The 20,755-nt window shown below is 57.6% G+C and overlaps 2 protein-coding genes and 1 long non-coding RNA gene across 9 annotated transcripts in view; 2 read left to right on the top strand and 1 right to left on the bottom strand.

The window, feature by feature from the left end:
- Positions 1-238: 238 nt before the first annotated feature.
- Positions 239-14,767, top strand: DENND4B (DENN domain containing 4B). 5 transcript variants are annotated; one of them, XM_057725033.1, is made up of 28 exons: positions 239-580; positions 2,461-2,800; positions 3,405-3,657; positions 3,905-3,974; positions 4,175-4,344; positions 4,417-4,661; positions 5,086-5,152; positions 5,249-5,307; positions 5,475-5,619; positions 5,891-6,066; positions 6,221-6,321; positions 6,708-6,923; positions 7,448-7,593; positions 7,892-8,031; positions 8,124-8,250; positions 8,671-8,877; positions 9,215-9,343; positions 10,146-10,338; positions 10,568-10,735; positions 10,996-11,384; positions 11,548-11,670; positions 11,870-12,039; positions 12,121-12,262; positions 12,460-12,696; positions 13,198-13,315; positions 13,407-13,572; positions 13,661-13,725; positions 13,826-14,767. In XM_057725033.1, exons 2-28 carry the CDS (start codon positions 2,484-2,486, stop codon positions 13,969-13,971), a joined length of 4,485 nt encoding a protein of 1,494 aa, XP_057581016.1. In that variant the 5' UTR covers positions 239-580; positions 2,461-2,483; the 3' UTR covers positions 13,972-14,767. The 5 variants fall into 5 exon arrangements, with proteins under 5 accessions (XP_057581016.1, XP_057581023.1, XP_057580994.1 ...); XM_057725040.1 differs by lacking the exon at positions 239-580 and adding an exon at positions 671-1,045; XM_057725011.1 differs by lacking the exon at positions 239-580 and adding an exon at positions 671-1,706.
- Positions 14,748-19,286, bottom strand: LOC130846699 (uncharacterized). Its single transcript, XR_009051609.1, has 4 exons — positions 19,147-19,286; positions 16,449-16,639; positions 15,512-15,640; positions 14,748-15,380 (listed from the first exon to the last, which is right to left on the bottom strand). It is a non-coding gene; the product is annotated as an uncharacterized LOC130846699 (long non-coding RNA).
- GATAD2B (GATA zinc finger domain containing 2B) overlaps positions 19,017-20,755 on the top strand; it is an 87,193-nt gene continuing 85,454 nt past the window's right edge. For 2 of the 3 annotated variants that reach the window (XM_057725080.1, XM_057725071.1), the window contains exon 1: positions 19,017-19,232. The gene's annotated coding sequence lies outside the window, so the exon portion shown is untranslated. The remainder of the gene's footprint in view (positions 19,233-20,755) is intronic. The other variant, XM_057725053.1, reaches the window with a different exon arrangement.

The raw sequence follows: 20,755 nt of genomic DNA, 5'->3' as shown, positions 1-20,755 counted from the left end.
GTAGGACCGAGGGTGGGACGGGAGCACTCCTCGGACTTCAGGGGCTGCCTGGGGTCAGTGTCCTGCGGCAATGGCTGGGTGGTGGGAAGCCGCCTGGGTGCAAAGGGCCCTCCCAGCCGCCAGGGGTCGCGCTGCAGGCGGTCGGGCGCTGGGCAGGCACCGCCAGGGTCACGGCCGCCGGCCGGGGAGGGGGGGTGGGGGGAGCGGCGGCGGCGCCCGCGGCCCGGGAGGGGGGGTGGGGGGAGCGGAGAAAGCGGGGCGCGCGGAGGAGCACCTGGCCCCCAGCGCAGCGGGAGCTGGGAGGACCGCGCGGCGCGAGCGAGCGGCGCGGCAGTACAGTCCCCGCGCGGCGCAGCGCGGCGGCGACGCTGGGATCGCCCAGCTCTCCCTCCACCGCGCCCCGCGCCCCGGCGCCCTCGGCCGCCTCTCCTTCCTTCACTCGCCGCCCCCGCGGGAGCGGCGCCCGAGTCGGGTGCGCCATGTCCGGGGCCGGGTAGCCCCGCCGCCCGCCGGCCCGCCAGCCCGCCCTCCGAGCCACCCGCCCGCGGGCCGGCCGGCCGGGGAGTCGCGGGGCAGGCAGGTAGGGGCCGGAGCGGGCGGGGCGGCGGGCGGGGAAGGAAGGGAGGGAGCGCCGGCGGGGCGGGGGCTCTCCTCCAGCTGTTCTCCGGCGCTGCACATCTGGTTCCGGTTCCGCTCTCCTGGGGAAGTGAAAGTGGAGGGGAGGGCGCAGCCCGGAGTTTGCTAGCTGTGCCGCGGCGCCCTGCACCCCTCCTGCTCCCGCGGGCCCGGAGCCCGAGCACCCCCTCCCTCCGTTTGGGTCACGCGGCGGCCGGCGCTGCTGCCGTCACGTCCCCGGCCGCCTGCGCGCCCGCTCCTCTCTGCCCTCCTGCTCCTTCCTCGGCCTCCTCCCGCTCCGCGCGCCCTTTGCCCCAACGCGAACTTCCCGCCGCCCGGCTTGTGGGCGTCGGGGCCCGGAGTGGCGCCCCTGCCCCTTGCGTTCCCCAGGCAGAAAGGGCTGCCTTCTGCAGGACTCTTCCCTGGCTCGGTGAGGAGAGGCCCGGGTGCGCAGATCCTGCCGATGGGGGCCACTCGCCCCTCTGCCGGTCCCACCTCCTGGCTCCCGCCTGCTGCCTGGGGCACAGGGCAGAGGGCTCCCATTCGTCCGCAGTGGACGAGGCACGGGGCTGTGTCCCAGAGCTAAATCAGGAGGCTGACGCTGACTCCCGGCTTCACCTCGAAGACGTGGAGACTAAATTTAGCTGGAGTTGGTGTGTGTATGTGTGTGTGGCCAGAGGCCAGGTTAAGGAGAGCCAGCTTGGCTGCATGAGATTCCCTTGCCCCCTTTTCTCTGGGCAAGGGTGGGAGGTTAAGTAGGATCGTACACTCTGGATCCAGTCTGAGCCTCCTCTGCCTTGCTCCAGGTCCTTTAGTCTAAGGTTCCAACTTGGAATGATGCTGTGTTGGCACCTTCGACAGTTGCCCCCCCCCCCCCCCCCCAGCACCACACGCCCATAGACTGACTTCCGCTGAGCTACAGCTTCCCTGCCACTGTTTCAGGAAGTCGCCTCCCTTCCCCTCTGAAGCAGCCCCCACGCCTCCGGTCCTCAGCTGCAAGCCACCCACCAAGCTCTTTCCCAGCTTCTGCACCCTTGGGCACCCCGGGACCCTTGGGGCTCCTACTCCCTGGGGTTGGGCCATGGAGGCAGGTGAGAAGAGTTACTGAAGACCTGTTGTGAGCCTGTTTCCGTCTCTGGGCTCCATGGAGGAGGGTTTGGGCTTGGCGGGGACTGTCTCCCACTGCTGCTTTGGACCTAACTGGAGATACCTAAGGATCCTGGAGGTTGGAGGGTACTGGGTTTTTTTGTCAGATTCGTGGAGCTAGGTTAGGAAAAAAAGGACACGAGTCTGCTGAAAAGACAGTTAAAGCTTGGGTTTTGTGGAGTCCTCACAAAAACCTAGAGGTGGGTTCTTTAAGAATATTAGCTGGCTCATGAGATTCTGAGAATGTCAAGTAGAGTAGGAAGGCCAGAAGCCCATAAAAAGACTGTAAAGTTGGCATGATGTTATGGGCAGGATGAATGATGTCATTGCAGGCCATTACAGAAAAGACTGTGATCTCTGTTACGTTAGAGTGAAGAGGGGTGGGGTCTTTAAAAGGGATACAGAAACTATGTGATATCAGAGCCCAGGTTAGCTGTGTGCGGTGGAATGGAGTTTGGGTTCTTTGGGAACAGGGCTGGTACCACCAAGAGGGAGGGTCCTGGTCTCTTTAAGGAGCTGTGGTAGGCTGTGAGGGCCTGGTGATGTCACAGGCGGGAAAGTTCGGGATTGGCTGACCACTGATCCTGCTTTTCCTTGAAAGGACTAGGAAGAGGAGGGAAGCAAGAGGGGGAAACTCCCGGGTTACCATGGCAACACCAGCCTTCCTTGCTTCATCTCTCCCCCACTTGACCATTCCAGATGCAGTGAGTGAGGGGGGGGCCATGGCGGAGGAGCGGCCCCCCCGGCTGGTGGATTACTTCGTGATAGCTGGGCTTGCAGGGAACGGAGCACCCATCCCTGAGGAAACGTGGGTTCCTGAACCCAGTGGGCCCCTTCGCCCACCCCGGCCAGCCGAGCCCATCACAGATGTGGCAGTCATCGCTAGGGCCCTGGGCGAGGAGGTGCCCCAGGGCTACACATGCATCCAGGCTTCTGCAGGGGGCCACCCCTTGGAACTCAGTGCTGGGCTCCTGGGTGGAACTCAACCCGTCATCTGCTACCGGAGGGGGCGTGACAAGCCTCCCCTCGTTGAGCTGGGGTGTGTGCACCTACCCATGCTGGCACCAGGGGAGGCTGGGAGGAGAGCTGGGGTGAGGCAGGAAGAGGTAGGGGTATGGGATGAGGGATGTGCAGTGGGAATGGGAAGAGAGTGGGCCAGAGGCCAGGGAGAAGGGCCTGAAGTTGTGTATACTTGGTTCTCACACAGATTTGGGTCCGTATACTACTAGTGCAGCTACTTGCTGGCTATGTGACCTTAGGCAGGTTACTGAGCCCTCTGGGCCTGTTTCCTCAACTGTAAACTGGGGAAAATAACACCTCATAGGGTGGCTGAGAAGATTAAATGAGATCATTCATGTAAGGGACTTAGCACAGAGTCGACAAATGGTAGCTTTTACACTTAGTGTTTATTAATGAGCTTGAGAGCCATGGAAGGTTTGAGGAGTTGTTACTGATCAAGAAGTAAAGCCAAGGGCAGAAGAGGGGCCCAGGATTCTGGAGGGCAGAGTTCAGCAAGAAGTGGGCCTTGGTGTCGGGGTTTGACTAGGCTAAGTAGGTAGGACTAGATAGGCACATCTAGCAGGACTGCGGTCTTTCTCCTCTGTATTGGACTTCCGACATCTCTCTCCGTTCTCTGTGCCAAGGGTGTTGTATGAGGGGAAGGAACGTCCCAAGCCTGGATTCCAAGTGCTAGATACGACACCCTACAGCCACTCAGCCAACCTGGCCCCTCCAGGCCCTGGGCACCCCCGTACCTACCTCACTTACCGGCGGGCAGCAGAGGGGGCAGGGCTGCATGCCTTGGGCATCACTGACCTCTGCCTGGTACTGCCCAGCAAGGGAGAGGGCACTCCTCATACTTACTGCCGATTGCCCCGCAACCTCAACCCTGGCATGGTGAGTGGGGCCCTGGACCAGGCGCTGAGACCTGCACCATCTCTGTGTGAGGGTGTGGAGACTGGGCACGGAGGGCATCCTGGGACCAAGGCCTTTAATGGCGGGAGTGGGCCCAGAGGAATGACTCTGGTCTTGGGGGACTGGGATTAGTGGGAGTTCTAAAGACAGAGACCACTTAGGGGTGGTGGAGAAAACAGAGACCTTTGTTAGCTGTGTGTCTGCTTGTCTTTTGCCATTTCTGGGGCAGTGGGGCCCAGCAGTGTACCTGTGCTACAAGGTGGGCCTGGCCAAGGCCAACACGCTGGTGTATGAAGCAGGTGAGTAGCCCCTCTGTCTCTCCAACCCCTTGACCCTCTGTGTCCCTCTGCCCTGGTGCCTCTTGGCTGGTACCTTCAGTGTCCACAGAGCTCACTTCCCCTTTGCCACTTGGCCCTTCTCTGGGATCCCCTGCTTCCTTCCCCTGGAGTCTGATGGATCCTACTCCTTTTGGGTACCCCCCACTCTGCCGGGGGTGCAGAGCTGCTGGGCCGCTACCCAGAGGAGGACAATGAGGCGTTCCCGCTGCCCGAGTCAGTGCCCGTCTTCTGCCTGCCCATGGGGGCCACTGTCGAGTGCTGGCCTGCCCAGACCAAGTACCCCGTGCCCGTCTTCTCCACCTTTGTGCTCACGGGTGCCGCTGGTGATAAGGTGGGTGTGTGGAGTGTGGTCAGGGGTCTGGGCTCCGCGGGGCCCGCCTGACTGCCCCTCTGCCCTGGCCAGGTGTACGGTGCTGCCTTGCAGTTCTACGAGGCGTTCCCGAGGACCAGGCTGTCGGAGCGGCAGGCGCGGGCCCTGGGCCTGCTGAGCGCTGTGGAGCGGGGCCGGGCACTGGGGGGCCGAGCTGTGCGCAGCCGCCGGGCCATCGCTGTGCTGTCCCGCTGGCCCGCCTTCCCTGCCTTCCGCGCCTTCCTCACCTTCCTCTACCGCTACTCCGTCTCGGGCCCCCACCGCCTACCCCTGGAAGCGTGAGCACGACTTCCCCGACGCTGGGAAGGGTTATGAGGGGATTGGGAGGCCCGGAGAGGTGGAAGAGATTAGGCTGGAGCTGGGGGACCGGGTGGGCAGAGGAGTGGGGGATGGGACTGTAGTGTGTGGCTGGAGAAATTGGTCTGTTGCAAAAGTGCCCCCCGCTGAGGGGGTGAGGGGGCCTGAAACCTGGACTACACTTGCTAGCTGAGTCCTGGCCAGGGGCCGTGCGTGCCCAAAGGGAATCTCTGTTCTGATTTGCACAAATGCTGTACATAATGGAGGCTCTGATGGCTGACACCGGGCTCAAGGTGGAGCTCAGGGAGGAGTAAGGTTGCCGTGGACAGGTGAAGGGGAAGAGCAGATGTGGCTGAATGAAATAGAGTGGGAGTCTGCCTCTGACTGTACCCCTCTCTCCCCCAGGCACATCTCCCACTTCATTCACAATGTCCCCTTCCCTTCCCCACAGAGACCCCGCATCCTGGTGCAGGTGAGAGCTGAGGTTGAGGCTGGGGCTGGATGGGAGGAGGAGAATTGGCAGGGGCTGGTCTTCACCATCCTGACCTGTGGCTCTTCTGCCTCCCAGATGTCTCCCTATGACAACCTGCTCCTCTGCCAGCCTGTATCCTCACCCCTGCCCCTCAGGTATGTGCCCAGGTTGGGGGGGCTTTGATGACCAAGGATGTGGTAGGTGCCAGGCAGGTGGGCACAGGTGTTGAGGTCTGTGCAGGCTGGGCCCAGGTGGTGTCTGTGCACAGTGACTAGGGAAGGGCCTCCTGCTGACTTCTCCCCCACCTTGGCATTGCCCGCAGTGGTGCCAGCTTCCTGCAGCTCCTGCAGAGCCTGGGCCCTGAGCTGGCTATCACGCTGCTGCTGGCTGTGCTCACGGAGCACAAGCTGCTAGTCCACTCGCTGCGGCCGGACCTGCTCACCAGTGTCTGCGAGGCCCTCGTCTCTGTGAGTGCCACCCTGCCCGGCCTGCCTTGCCCAGAATGTTCTTTCTGGTGCCCCCATCCCTACCTAGATTCTCCTTACTTTTCCTCTCTTGGGGAGGGTTCCTCAGCCTTATCCTTGGGCACGGCCTACAGGACCTACAGCTTCCGTCAGGAGCTCCTCTTTGGAGCCCAACTCCAACAGCTTCTCTCAGCAGGCACACCCCCAAGGCCAGTGCCCCCTCTCCTGCTGCCCCGACGCCCTGCTCACTGGTCCTCACTCCCTGATGCTTTAGATGATCTTCCCGCTGCACTGGCAGTGCCCCTACATTCCGCTGTGCCCGCTGGTGCTGGCAGACGTGCTGAGTGCCCCTGTGCCCTTCATCGTGGGTATCCACTCCAGTTACTTCGATCTGCATGACCCGCCTGCGGATGTCATCTGTGTTGATCTTGATACCAACACACTCTTCCAGTAAGAGGGCTGGGCTTGTCCAGGGGGTTTCGAGGAGTGGGGCAGGAGAGGGCTGGTGTGTGGAGTGTACCTGCTCAAAAGGAACCTCAGGCAAATCGTGGAGGAGGCTGGCGAGGAGCCCCATCACCCTTTCTTCCTTCTGCTTATCTCACAGGACTGAGGAAAAGAAGCCCCTCTCCCCTCGGACCCTGCCCCGCAGACCCTACAAGGTTCTGCTGGCTACACTGACAAACCTGTACCAGCAGCTGGATCAGAGTGAGGAGCCTGGGTGGGGGTGGGAGGCTGGAAACTGTCATTGACCTTAAATCTCCGGTTTGGGGAGGGCTGTGGAGAGCTGGGCCTTACTTGAGGAGGTTAGAGGAGTTAGGCTTTCATTCGGTGGAAGTGAGAGGAATTGAAATTCCAGTATAAGCAAGAGGGAGGCACGTGTCAGATTAATATTCCTGAATTTGTTGGGGAGGTCGAGCTTGTCATTGGGGAGGCTTGCAACTGTTACCTGAAGGTAACTTTTTAGTCACTGTTGGTACTAGGTCTGCTAGGAGCTGGTGGTGGGGCAGCAACAGTGACTTCTGTGTGAAGAGCAGGGTTGAGGCAAGCCCTAGGGGTGCTGGCCCTGATTCTCAGGCTGCCCTGGTCCCCAGCATATACTGGACCTGAGGAGGAGGCCTCCCTGGAATTCCTGCTGACAGACTATGAGGCCGTGTGCGGCCGCCGGGCCCGGCTGGAGCGCGAGGTCCAGGGAGCCTTCCTCCGCTTCATGGCCTGCCTGCTCAAGGGCTACCGGGACTTCCTGCGCCCGCTCACCCAGGCCCCCTCTGAGGGGTCTCGCGACGTCGACAACCTCTTCTTCCTGCAGGGTAAAGGGGGCCTGTCCCTGCTTGGGGAGAGGGTCATGGGGTGGGTGGCTAGGGGCTGGGCTCCATGGGGACGTCGGGGGACAGTGGATCACAGTTTCTTGTTCCTTCACTCAGCACCTGTTTTTGTGGGCACCAGCTTTGAGCCATATGCTCTTCTGGGCTTGAAGAGGGGATAAGGGTACAAAGATGAACCAGCTGTGGCCCTGCCCTCTGGCTGGTGGGGACACAGGGGCACCTGTGGTGAGCCACCCCCATGGGCGAAGCTCTCTTCCCTTGGAGACTCCCCAGTCTGAGGTCCTAGGTGCCGACAGATAAAAGGGAGGGATTCCATGGGACTGCAGTGCTGGGGAGGCGGAGCTGGTCAACTTGGCGTGCGGTGTAGTGGTTCTGGAGGGGCCGAAGAGAGGATGGCTTTGATGGCCTTGGATGCCATATTGGCAGGGAGCCGAGAAAAGGGTTCAGAGGGGGTGCCTGTGCTGGGAACCCCTGGTAACCTTCCTCTCCGCCCCATTCTCATCCGTCAGGCTTCCTCAAGTCCCGGGAACGCTCCAGCCACAAGCTGTACTCCCAGCTGCTGCACACACAGATGTTCTCACAGTTCATCGAGGAATGCTCTTTTGGCTCTGCTCGGCATGCTGCCCTGGAATTCTTTGACTCTTGTGTTGACAAGGTATTGGGCATTATCCCTTCTCTTCGTGCCCTCTGTCCTCTGCCCTCCTAGGGATAAACACTGTACCTCATCTGTGGCAGGGGTGGTGCCCCTGGAGTTACACAGTGTACAGCCTGTGCAGCATACAGGACCAGCCTCATAGACGTACCATCTTCCCATTCCTCTCTCCATCCCCCAGCTCCATCTCCAGGGCCTTGGTGGAATCTGGGCCCACTCCCTCCTTCCCTGCGGCTGTACTTTCCTGGGAGATGGCCCGTGCCCACTGCTGGATGCTCACTCTCTTACCATCCTGCTCCAGGTCCACCCAGAGCAGGAGAAGCCGGAGCCAACACCCTTGGTGGAGCTGGAGGAGCTGTCGGGAAGTGAGCTCACCGTCTTTATCACACCTCCCGAGGAGCCGCCGGCACCAGAGGGCGGTGAATCTACCCCCCAGTACTGGTGAGAGCCTCTTGTCCCCCCACGTGTTCTGAGGCCCCGTGGGCTGACGTAGCGCCGACTGCTCCTGATGCTGCCTCTCTCTGCCTCTCCAGCTATGATGGGTTCCCCGGACTACGGGCTGAGCTGTTTGAGTCTCCTCAAGAGCAGCCCGGGGCTCTGCCTGTGCCAGGTCCATCCCGTAGTGCGCCCAGCAGTCCTGCCCCTCGCCGTACCAAACAGGTAACCAGCAGGTGGGCCCCCCAGAGGCATCTGGCTCAGGCCAAGCGCTGCTGCTTCAGTTTCTTCATCTGTAAAACGGATATAATAGTACTTACCCCATAAGGTTGTTGGGGGGTTTCAAGTACGTCTGACACATAGAAGGCCTGTGAAACATTAGCTATGGTTGCCACGGTCGCCGTCCTCATCTTCGTTTTCCGAGCACTCTGGGAATCCAGGGGCCCGCTGCCTCTTCCAGGGCACCTGGCTGTGCTCAAGCTAGGCACCTCTGCTTGGGGACCCAGGGCTGTGTGTGCAGCGTCCCTTTTGCCTCATGAGCACACAGACCCTTCCTCAGGGAGGGTGCTGCTTCTCCTGCACTATTTGAAGACCTTCCTTGCCCTGGCATCGCACTCACCCCGGTGCGTCCCCTGCCCTGCCTAGGAGATGAAGATTGCACAGCGGATGGCGCAGAAGTCAGCAGCTGTGCCTGAACTGTGGGCCCGGTGCCTGCTGGGCCACTGCTACGGGCTGTGGTTCCTGTGTCTGCCTGCCTACGTGCGGGCTGCGCCCTCCCGGGTGCGGGCACTGCAAACAGCTTACCAGGTGCTGCGCCAGATGGAGAGCCGCAAGGTGGTCCTGCCCGACGAGGTGGGCACCCGCGCCCAGTCCCAGGGGCTTGTGCAGCCACGGGGCTGTGAGGGGGAAACTTGGTGACTGTGGAAAGCAGGTGGGGAGCACGGGCACAGGTTGGGAGCTGGGCAGGTGCTCCGTCACACTCACTAAGTTGATGAGTAGGCCCGGGGTGTAGCAGTGGAGACTGCAGGGTGGCAGGGTCAGCAGGAAGGGTGGGTGGCTCTGAGGCAACCCCAGGAGCTGCCGGGGGCCAGTGAAGTCTGTGAGAATTGGGGAGGCTGGAGGAGGGTGCTCACTTGAGACCCGAGCTTGGGAGCCAGTTCGTTCTCATCCTGCGCATCTCCTGGCCCAGGTGTGCTACCGGGTGTTGATGCAGCTCTGCTCGCACTACGGGCAGCCTGTGCTGTCTGTGCGGGTCATGCTGGACATGCGGCGGGCAGGCATCGTGCCCAACACCATCACCTACGGCTACTATAACAAGGTACCTCATGTGGGGTGAGGGCGGGATGGCAGCCTGGGCCGGGTGTGCGGGGTGGGGGGTTCTGCTCCCCCCTCCTTGGAGATCGGGCCCATACACTCCAACAAGGCCCTGTAACCGCTGTCACCCACTGTGCTCCTCTAGTGCCTCAGCACCTACAGAGGCTTTTCTCATACGTGGCTGCTTTGAGTCTCACCCACAATAGCCCTGACAAGGGGGTTGGGTGAGTACTTTACCTCCCGATAATGGCTGATAGCAGGAGCCAGTATGCCAGGCACTGTCCCAGATACATTATCCACGTAAAATCATTTTATCTTTACCACAGCCCCAAGAAGTGGAATGATTATTGTCCACATCTTACAGACGAGGCCATGAGGTTGCTGGGGGTTAGTAACTTGTCTGAGGTACCACAGTAAGTTAGGGAGTTAAGAGATGCACACAGGCATGTTGATGTTTCCTGAATTCGGGCCCTGAACCATGATTCTAAACTATTTCCTGTTTTTTAGATGACGAAACTAATGACCAAAAAAAAAAAACCAATTTCTTCAAAGCCCATAGTTCATAAACAGCAGAGGCAGGATACAGGTTGTCTCCACGGCTTCTGGCTTCCTCTAGAACCCTTCAGGGTGGCTGCTGCCAGCTGTCTCTTCTGGGCTCCTGTTCCTGGCTGAGCCACTGGCAGGACAGTCCTAGGCAGGATGTCTGGAGGGGAAGGTGGTCCCTGGGGCTCCAGGTCAGGCAGTTGGCGTCACGTCGAGGCCAGGGTATGGAAGTAGGCCATCTTCACGGGCACTGTGCTTGGCAGGCTGTGCTGGAAAGCAAGTGGCCGTCTGGTACACCGGGTGGGCGTCTGCGCTGGGCCAAGCTCCGGAACGTGGTCCTGGGGGCTGCTCAGTTCCGCCAGCCCTTGAGAGAACGGCGGCAGCGGCGGCAGCGGCAGAAGCAGGAGGTGGAGGTAGAGACAGCAGCACAACGAGAGGCAGGCAGCTCCCAGACAGGTGGGTAGGGACTGGTGACACGGGCAGGGGGACAGGCATGGAGAGCTGGGGCTGGTCTGGTGGCTGGCACTGGGTGTTCTGAGGATGCATAAACTACACTTGGCTGGTAACAAAAGAGATGAAGTTCTGCCTGGGAGGAGCCCTATAAACCCAGGTCCGTGTAAGGAGCTCTGCTTGGGAACTGGGTTTCTAGCTGGCTGCCTTTCAACCCCCTCCCTGTCTTTTACAGAGCCCTATCTGGAGCGCCCCTCCCCTACCCGCCCCCTTCAGCGCCAGACTACCTGGGCTGGGCGAAGCCTGAGGGACTCCGCCTCACCTACGGGGCGCCTGGTGAAGAGTGGCAGCCTGGGTAGTGCCCGAGGGGCACAGCCCACTGTGGAGGCTGGCGTGGCCCACAGTGAGTGCCCTCGTCCCACACCCCAACTTTGGCTCCGTCAGCTTCCCTAACCACTTGCCAGTGAAAGAGGGGAAGGCGAGAGCTGGGATGGAGGGGTGGTGCTTTGTGGTGGGTACTGTAGACACGGAGGGAATCTTGCCTGGACCGTCATCATGGTGGGGGTTGTGGTGCCAGAGTTTGTGCACCACAGGAATTGTGTTTACTCAGTTCCCGGAGGAGGGGCTGGATTCCATCTTCCCTGATTCTTTTCTGCCCTGCAGTGATAGAGGCCTTGGGGGTACTAGAACCCCGGGCATCACCTGTGCCCTGGCATGATGGAAGCCTCTCAGACCTGAGCCTGACCGGGGAGGAGCTGGCACCTGGAGGCAGCCCAGGGGACTCAGGCTCAGCCCTGAGTACCCAGTCCTCTGAAACCCTGGAAGGGCCAAGTGGACAGGTGCCCAAGGCTGGTGGGCGTCAGGATGAGGCCAGCACCCCCCGAAGAGGGCTGAGTGCCCGCCTCCAACAGCTGCTCACTCCTTCCCGCCGCTCCTCTGTCTCTCGTGTTCCCCTGCCTGAGCTGCCCCCTGACCTGCCTCCCCCAGCCCGCCGCAGCCCCATGGACAGCCTCCTGCGCCCCCGGGAGCGCCCTGGATCCACTGCATCCGAGGTAGCCAGCGAGGGGAGGGTCCAGACTCTGCAGCACCAGGAGGCCTGGGGAGGGGCTGCTAACCAGGAGTGCCCAGCGAGGGCCTTGAGGGGTGGCTGAAGCCAGCATCCTGGCTGAAGAGGAGCACAGGGTTGCCTAACTGTGCTTTCTTATGTAATGGCAGAGCTCAGCCTCTCTGGGCAGTGAGTGGGACCTCTCAGAATCTTCTCTCAGCAGCGTGAGCCTTCGCCGTTCCTCAGAGCGCCTCAGTGACACCCCTGGATCCTTCCAGTCACCTTCCCTGGAAGTGAGGATAACCCCTCCCACGCACATGGGCTTGAACACACACACCCCTCACACCCATTCACTGTGTCAAAGGCAGGGCTGGGGAGGAGGTGGGAGGAGGCTGGGCTGGGATATGAAGGCGAGGGGGCTAGGGAAGGAGCACAGGCTCCTGAGCCTGGAGGCCAAAAGGGGCCTGCTTCCTGGGGTCTTCTCGCCTGCAGATTCTGCTGTCTAGCTGCTCCTTGTGCCGCGCCTGTGATTCCCTGGTGTATGATGAGGAGATCATGGCTGGCTGGGCACCTGATGACTCCAACCTCAACACAACCTGTCCCTTCTGCGCCTGCCCCTTTGTGCCCCTACTCAGTGTCCAGACCCTTGATTCCCGACCCAGGTGCCCAAAGCAGGGCAAGTGCTGTGGGTGGGCCAGGGAGGTGGAGGTCCGAAGGCTGACCCTCCTGCTGTCTCCTTGCAGTGCCCCCAGCCCCAAGCCTGCCCCTGCTGGTGCCAGTGGCAGCAAAGATGCTCCTGTCCCTGGGGGCCCAGGCCCTGTGCTCAGTGACCGCAGGCTCTGCCTCGCTATGGATGAGCCCCAGCTCTGCAACGGGCACATGGGGGTAAGGGCTGGGCCACAGGGGCGTGAGCAGTGTGTGTGTGTGTGTGGCCCTGTGGGTGGCACCATTGGTGCTGGGGAGAGATGGGCATTGAGGGCAAGGGACATCCCAGAAGCTATTGGACATGGTGGCACAGTGGGAAGTGTGGCTCTGAGGATGGGGCCATGCCCTCCACTGCCCTCCCCCTTTGTGCCTGACAGGGTACCTCCCGGCGTGTCGAGAGTGGGGCGTGGGCATATCTGAGCCCCCTGGTGCTGCGTAAGGAACTGGAGTCGCTGGTAGAAAATGAGGGCAGTGAGGTGCTGGCATTGCCGGAGCTGCCTGCTTCCCACCCCATCATCTTTTGGAACCTTCTGTGGTATTTCCAGCGGCTGCGCCTGCCCAGTATTCTGCCATGCCTGCTGCTGGCCTCCTGTAATGGCCCCCCGCCTCCCCAGGTCAGTTCCCTGATATGGTCCCTGCTTCCTCATCGCCCAGCTCTGCTTCTCAGTCCTCTGTGTCCTTGGTGCTGCAGAAAGAGCACAGGCTTTGCAGTCTGATGTACATGGTTTGACTCCTGGCCCTTTCACTTCGCTACTCTGAGCTACAATTTTGCCATCTGTAAAATGGCATGAGCACCCCCTCACAGGGCTGTTGTTAGGCACCTAGTGTAGTGCCTGGTACCTAGACAATAATTTGTTAATGTTCATCTATTCATTGCACCAATATTTATTGAGCACCTTTTAGGTTCCAGGCAGTCTTAGGCACTAGGGAGGTAGCAGACTGCAAAACAAAGTCCTTGCTCTCATAGAGCTTGCATTCCCATGGGGAACGAGAGTTCCTTTCTTCTCTTTGGCTGTGTCCTATAATGTCCCTTTCTCTTGGAACAACACCCATCCACTTCCTATCCTCTGCCTCTCACTCCATGAGCCTCTCTCCTTTATCATGGCTCCCCACAGGCCCCATCTCCTTGGATAATGCCTGATCCAGCATCTGTGCAGGTGCGGCTGCTGTGGGATGTCCTGACCCCTGACCCCAATAGCTGCCCACCGCTCTATGTGCTCTGGAAGGTCCACAGTGAGTCTGGTATTTGGCCTAGGATGGGAATGGGTGGGTCCCACACTTAGAGGGCTTAATAATCCTGGCTACCTTCTCTTTTTTCACCCAGGCCAGATCCCCCAACGGACGGTATGGCCAGGCCCAGTACCTGCATCCCTTAGCCTGGCATTGCTGGAGTCGGTGGTGCGCCATGTCGGTCTCCATGAGGTGCACAAGGCTATAGGGCTCCTGCTGGAAACTCTAGGGCCTCCTCCCACTGGCCTGCACCTGCAGAGGTACCGTGTTCCCATACGAGAGGTCCCCGGTCTTTCCTGGGCTCCATACCCCTTTTACCTCACTTATACCCTTTTGCCTCCACTCCAGGGGCATCTACCGTGAGATCTTATTCCTGACATTAGCTGCTATGGGCAAGGATCACGTGGACATAGGTGAGGGAGCAGGCAGGGGGCTGAAGAGTGTAGGGATCTGGGGCCAGGTGTGGGAGCTTGGAATCCTAATATACTGACCTACCTCCACCCTCTTCCTTAGTGGCTTTCGACAAGAAGTACAAGTCTGCCTTTAACAAGCTGGCCAGCAGCATGGGCAAGGAGGAGCTGAGACAGCGGCGGGCACAGATGCCCACCCCAAAGGCCATTGACTGCCGAAAATGTTTTGGAGCACCTCTGGAATGCTAGGGCCCCTTAAGCTTCCTTCTCCAGTCCGGGCTGAGGAGGTGAGGGAGAAAAGATCCTAGACGTAACCCGCTTCCCTGTTCCTTTCATAGAGGAGCTGGGAATAGGCTGGGAAGCATGCCCAGCTGTAGGCTCTGAGTGGGCAGCAGGAAGTGGGACCCACTGTTACCAAAAGTCACAATTCCACTATCTCCAACCTGCCCTCTATGCTCATGCTGATGTTGGAGGAGGCCTGGGGGAGCTGGCACATCTCTGTTCCGCCCCATCCTATACCAGGAACTCCCCTCCAGGGTACCCACAGACCTGCACTGCCCTGGTCATTTTATAAGTTTTTGTTTTAAAAAACAACAGGAAAGATACAGAGCAACTGAGCCTTTGCCCCGAATGGGAGGGAGGGATGTCATTCCCCACCAATGATGCTCCCTCTTCCCTAGAATTGCTGAAGGAGCCCAAGGCTCTCCATGCCTTTCTACCTTAGTGTTTGTATTTTATTTTAAGTTATTTATTCTGGAGCCACAGCCCCTTTGCTTATAAGGTTCTTATGGATAGTGAGGAAAAAAAGGGAAATGGGGCCCCATGGTCCAGTGGTTTGTAGCTCCTTTAAAGTCAGGAGGTGGGAGCTAAAGGAGTCTCCAGCTCCCCTTAGGAAACATTGGTGCCCCCTCCAGTCCTGATCCTTCCTGTCCACTCCACCTTGGGGAATGCTTCACCCACCCAGGGCCCTGACTGTGCAATACGGATTGTTCCTTGCAAAGTTTTGTTGGATGTAAATATAGTAAAAGCTGCTTCTGTCTTTTTTCTTCTGCCTCCTGTTCTCTGGGTCTGGGATAATGGTGGGGGATACCTCACTTTTTCTCCTGGCTGCACATCCTCCTTTCCACCTTTTCATCCCTTGCTGCCTTCGGGCACACACTGCTTTCCCTGACCAGATCTGGTACTGGTCCCTTGAGGCCCAGGGAGTTCTTGGAGCAGGAGAGGGGTGAATCCGGTGCTGGCTATGGTGGTGCCAGTCTGTGTGGTACTTCCGGCCCTCCCACACAATCACCCCCTTGTCCCTCATCTGTACCCCACACAAAGGCTCCATTCTCTGGGGGCCCTGAGCTCATCTCTGCCTTCTTTCCTCTCCCCCAGCTTCCCCCTCCCAACTTCTCCAGTACCTCCACAGGGATGACAACCCTCTCCCCAGTCACTGGTGTTGGCAGCTCTCACGCATCCTGAGAACCCTGGCACTCATCCTAGGCCTCCTTAGTTGCTCTAGCTGAAGGCCGTACTCTTCCAACCAGGGTATCAGCCTGGGGACAGCACCAGGACGACAGAGGCAAGGATTAAGGGGCTCACTGCATGTGGGCATCAGGCATGCAGGCATCATTTTTCTAATCCTTTTGGTTCCCTCGGAGTTCTCCCTTTCTTTCCTACATAATGAAATAACACAGGAAACAACTCCTAACAGAGCTGAAAAATCAATTACCAAAGGGAATCAGCCAACAAAACAGAAATGCCTTGGGGAAGGAGGGCAGGAGTGTCCATGGAGGAAATACCTTACATGAGCCTCTAGTGCAAATTCCTTGGGGTGGATATCAGTGGATGAAGAGAGCAGTACTACTTCTGAATCCTGGGACCTGCAAGCCAGAGGATGCTTCCCCATCCTATCTGGAGCAGTGTCCTAAAGGAGCTGCAAAGGAGGGAAGGAGGAGCTTAGGAAATGCTATCTGTTTTTGCCAGGGACAAGGAGATGCCTTGTTCAGAGGGGAACCCTCATGTCACCCCAGGTTCTAATCAGACTTTACACCCTAGAATCAAACTTTCCCTGTATCATCCCCAGCAACCTTCTGCAAGGGAGCAACTGCCTTCCTGAAAACAGAAGTTTCTGTTGAGTGTAGCATGCCCAGCCATGCACTGAACTGTCTGGAGTTATAGAGAGAATTTTAGGGCTCAGTCCCTACCTTAACAGAGCATACAGGCTTCCTGGTCTACAGTGCCCCTTGGTTCACAAACGATGATGATGACTCTGCCTCCCAGCTCATGCTTCTCATTTCTGGGCTTCCTCAAGAGGCCTATAGTCAGACAGGTGGAACTACAGAATTCTTTAACCGCCAGAGTATTTGGGAATTCCAACAGCAAAGTACTCACTACAGCATCTGACATCTCTGTCCTGTGGCTCAGGGAGCTGTATGAGGAGAAAGATAAGTCCAAATTACCTGGCCCAATTTCTCTTCCCTGACTTTAGAGTGTGTAGGCTCAAGTATGACAAGTCTTAGTTAAATCTTGTCTCTGGCACTTACCTCAGACAAGGTACTTAACTGCTGTGCCTCAGTTTTTCCTCATCTGCCAACTGGGGAGATTGTTTAAAGATTAATTATATAACCTATATAAAGTGCTAAGCACACTCAATAAATGTTAGCTCCAAAAAGAAAACGAACTAACAGGTAGAGCCTGCCTAGGGCAAAGGTCACGTCCACTATACCAGTGGCCTTGCTTACCTGTCCTTCTTGGAGCTTGATCACTCAGATCAAAAGTTCCCCCTCCACGGCCTGATTTTAGTTTTGCTGAAAGGCATTTTCTCAAGCCTCACTGGTATCTTCCCCAGGCTGATATCTTCCACCACTGTGTTTCTCATGTCTCCTCTCAACCCTTGAAGAATGGCCCTTCAGACAGCAGAGAAGGCACTGGGCTGATAATGGACAAAGCAGCAGGTTAGGGAAAGAGGGCTGTACCTTCCATGAGGGCAGGGACTTTGTCCCATTTACTGCTCTATCCCTAGCACATAGAAAAGTGACTAATCACATAACAGGTCCTTTATAATGTGTGTGAAATAACGGAGCCAGGGAAGGCACTAAAATGAAGGGGTGAGTAGAGAAAAGACAGGTACTACAGGCAGAATACCAATCGAAGCTGAATTTTGAACTAAGAGAGGGAAATTGTTGGAAAAGTGAGGAAACCTCTCATAATAGTTACTATTATATTTACCGAGTACTTACTATGTCCTTAGCACTGTCCTGAGCATTTAAAATGTACTATTTTATAATCCTCACAATTACCCTATGAACTAGACACTCATCAGTCATTCCCATTTTATTTTATTTTATTTTTTTAAAGGATATATATCTTTTTTTAAAATTAATTAATTAATTTATTTTATTGGCTGTGTTGGGTCTTTGTTGCTGTGCACGTGCTTTCCTTAGTTGCAGTGAGCAGGGGCTACGCTTCGTTGTGGTATGCGGGCTCCTCATTGCCATGGCTTCTCTTGTTGTGGAGCACGGGTTCTAGGTGCATGGGCTTCAGTAGTTGCAGCACATGGGCTCAATAGTTGTGGCTCACAGGCTCTAAAGCGCAGGCTCAATAGTTGTGGCGCACGGGCTTAGTTGCTCCGCGGCATGTGGGATCTTCCTGGAGCAGGGATTGAACCCGTGTCCTCTGCATTGGCAGGCGGATTCTCAACCTCTGCACCACCAGGGAAGCCCTCCCATTTTAAAGATAGGGAAACTAGGGCATAGAGAATAGAGGTTAACTAACTTGAACCCAAATCACACAACTGGTAAGAGATCCAAACCCAGACAGTGGGACCCCAGAGACCATGTTCTTTACCTGGACACTATACCAAAATGAAAGAGAAGGTGTTTTACCCGCTTTAGAATTGGCGCACGCGTCTGTACGGGTACGGACGGGTACGTGTGCGTGTTCGGGGTCCACCTGTATTTTCATGGCCATGTCCTTCATTAGTTTCATTTCTGTTGCACAGCATGACTTCTAAATGATTCGAAAAACACATCCTAGTGCTTCTGGAACCAGTAATTTCTGGGTTCGAATCACTGCTTAGTCACGAATTAGCTGTCTGACCTTTGCAGGGTCTTTAGCCTCTCTGAACCTGTTGCTTGATCTACCTGGGTTTAAATTCCAGCTCTGCCACTCACCATGTGCAACTTTGGGCACGTCATTCGATCTGTACCTCATTTTCCTCATCTGTAAAATGGGAATAACAGTATCTACCTCACACTGTTGAGGAATAAACACAAGCACCCACATAAAGGTCTTAAAAGAATAAGTAAGAATGTGCAGAGAGCACAGTGCCTCAGTCTCTCTCCCCCAAAACGTTAGCCATTACTACTCCTTTAACACACTGACTCTCGTACTTAGTCCCTATCCTCAGATACTCAACAACAATACTTGTGGTAAGTGCTCGAGAAACGCTGAGAGTTTAGGTAGGCCTAACTGCTCTGGGGAAGTAGGAAGTCTAGCAGGAGTTGGGCCTTGAGTTGATTAGGTGGAGTTGGTGGAGTGGGAGGCTGTTTCCCTCACTGTGAACTTGACCAGACCAGGAGATCCTGAGAGAAGGAGCTGCGAGGCAGGGGTCTGCACGGCGTAATTTCTCAGCAATCTGGCTAGCTGCCTCTTTTTCTCCTGTCGTGGTTCAGTCACGACAGGACCGTGCTGGGGTACAATGAGACCAGGAAGCTCAGGGCCTTTGGCCGACGGAGACAGGCCACGCCCCAAATACACTGCAAGGCCCGAGCGCCTCAAGCTACTTCTATCGTGAAATTTCTGGATTCTGTCGCGATGAAACCACCCAACGCAGAGCCCAGCGCCGTTCGCGAACCTCCATCTTTAGAATTGGAAGAATGAGAGCAGGCCAAAGGGGAATCCCGGTTTTGGGATACTGGGGTACGGCGGCTGCCTGGGGACCAAAACGTCTCCAAGGTAAAGTTGCAGCCTGAAGCGATTTTTTGACCCCCGACACTTAATGGGCTGCTGAAGACCCGGATGTGTCTGGGACTGGCCGAGGTACCCATTAACGCGCCCCCGCTAGACCATCCCCCTCCTCCGTTTAGCATTGGGCCTTAAGCACGCCAATCATCACTTCTCCAGCCACTCACTCTCCAAGGGTGGGGTGTAGCCCAGGCATCCCGTCTCCTAGTGGTATGGCCGAGAAGAGGAGGGCGGGGAGGCCGGCTCAGGCTGCCCAATGGGCGTCGTGGCGTGTGGGGAAGGCGGAGCCGAGGCGCTTGGCAGCTGCCCAATCAGCGTCCTTGTTTGTGTGGTGCCGCCGCCGCCGGTGCAGCCGCCGCCGCCGCCGCTGCCCCCGTCTGTACCGCAGTGTCTGCTCCGCCCGCCCGCCCGGGTCCGGCCCGCCCCCCTCCCCCACCCCCGCCCCCGGTCCCGTCAGCGGGGTCCGGAACCTACTGTGCCGTCGCCTCTTCCTTTTTCGACGCCGCCGCCGCCGCCGCCTGAGGAGGCGAGCTAGCCGGGAGTTACACCGCCACCGCCAGGTGAGGAGCTTTGGCCTAGGCCGGCCTGGCCGCCCGCCCGCCCGGGGGCGGTGAGGAGCGAGGAAGGGAGGGAGGCTGGGAGGAGGCGGTGGTGGCGGAGGTGGGGGAAGGGAAAGGTGGAGGGGCGGGGGGAGGGGAAGCGCCCGCGAGCCGACGCCCGCCCGCGCGCCCCCGCCTTGCGTCCCCCTCCCCCCACCCCGGCACCGCGCGCCCCCGCCTCGCGCTCCCCCTTCACCTCATCCCCTCCCCGCGCTCCGCGCGCGCGCCCCGGTCTTTCACTTCGGCCTCGCGCGCCCCCAGCTCGTGTCCCTTCATTTCTTCTCCTTTTACTCTTTCTCGCGCCCCGTTTCCCCCGCCTTCCCCGCTTTCACTCACCGCCTCATGCCCGCCATGCTCCCCTCCTTTCCTCTCTAGCGCGCCCCCCTTAACTCTCTCTACCCCCAAGTGGTGCCCTCGGGGTGCGGGGGCCGCTCCCTACTCTCAGTCTTGTGTTTGTCGGCGGTTGGGACAAATAGGGGATCTTTAAGGGTGAAGGAAGCACGGGATGACTACCTTTATTTAGGCAAAGGGATCAGGAGCGCAGAACCTTACCCCTTTATTTCATCGTCCACCGTTCCCTCGCCCTCCCGTAGAAGGGAATTGTCCAAGCCTGTGTGGGTACTTGTCTTCTACAGTGACTAAACCACCTCTTTCTTCAGCTGGGCTTCTGGGACCCACTGGATCTGTATCCCAGTTCAGTGCCTGAGGGTCGATGGAACTAGAACTTACCGTTTCCTAAACCAGATTCCGACTTAGAGTACTTTTTGCCTCCCTGCTCTCAATTACACTAAGGAGCTAGCCACTCCTTTGAGTGCAGAGCTTTGGGTGCCATTCCCCAGCCCAGGACAGCTTTCCCCCTGCATGAAGGTATGGTAGCTTCTTTGCATTCTTCCCTAGCATCAACTTCCCTCCAAACAGAAGGTGTTAGTTCGTAGGGCTGGCACTGAAGTGGAGATGGAGGCATTGATGGTGGGTGGCATGTGGATGCTAACTGAGCTAGCTATCAGCCTTTTCTTCTGCTGTCATCTGGAGAATCAGGTAGCCTTCCGAGAACCAGTTTTATCATTTCTGATAAATGATTATTTAGAGGGCTTTTGTGTGCGTGTGAAGAGAGCTGGGAGATACTTAGCATAGTGTATTTCAGCAAAGGAAAAGAGTCTGGCTTTCAGGTCGGACTGCAACAGAGAGATTTGAACTTGAAGCAGCTGGAGTAAAAGCAGCTTTAACAGATCTGTGTCGGAGAAGAGCTGATGCTCTTGAGTTTTTAAAACGTTTTTCTCTCAAAGTTTTTATTTTTTTGAATAGACCACGCGTGTGATACAAAGCGAAAAGAAATCTCTTTCTTACCTGTGTCCTCCAGCCATCCAGTCCCCCTCCCAATACAGATGACTTTTGATTGTTTTCTTGCAGCAGCATGGTGTCTATATGTTGTTGTCTATGTGGTGGAGATCATCCTATTTGGGAGTTTAGTACTAACTTTATTG

Source organism: Hippopotamus amphibius, chromosome 1 (genome assembly GCF_030028045.1).
Source record: "Hippopotamus amphibius kiboko isolate mHipAmp2 chromosome 1, mHipAmp2.hap2, whole genome shotgun sequence".
In the NCBI taxonomy this organism is placed as follows: domain Eukaryota; kingdom Metazoa; phylum Chordata; class Mammalia; order Artiodactyla; family Hippopotamidae; genus Hippopotamus; species Hippopotamus amphibius.
This window is presented reverse-complemented; position numbering and strand designations above follow the sequence as displayed.

What these genes read in the sequence shown, in the direction of transcription:
- DENND4B (XM_057725011.1), top strand. An exon ending in TTGACTCTTGTGTTGACAAG is followed by an intron (nt 7,594 to 7,891) that starts GTATTGGGCATT and finishes ATCCTGCTCCAG; the next exon opens with GTCCACCCAGAGCAGGAGAA. An exon ending in TGTGCTCTGGAAGGTCCACA is followed by an intron (nt 13,316 to 13,406) that starts GTGAGTCTGGTA and finishes TTTTTCACCCAG; the next exon opens with GCCAGATCCCCCAACGGACG.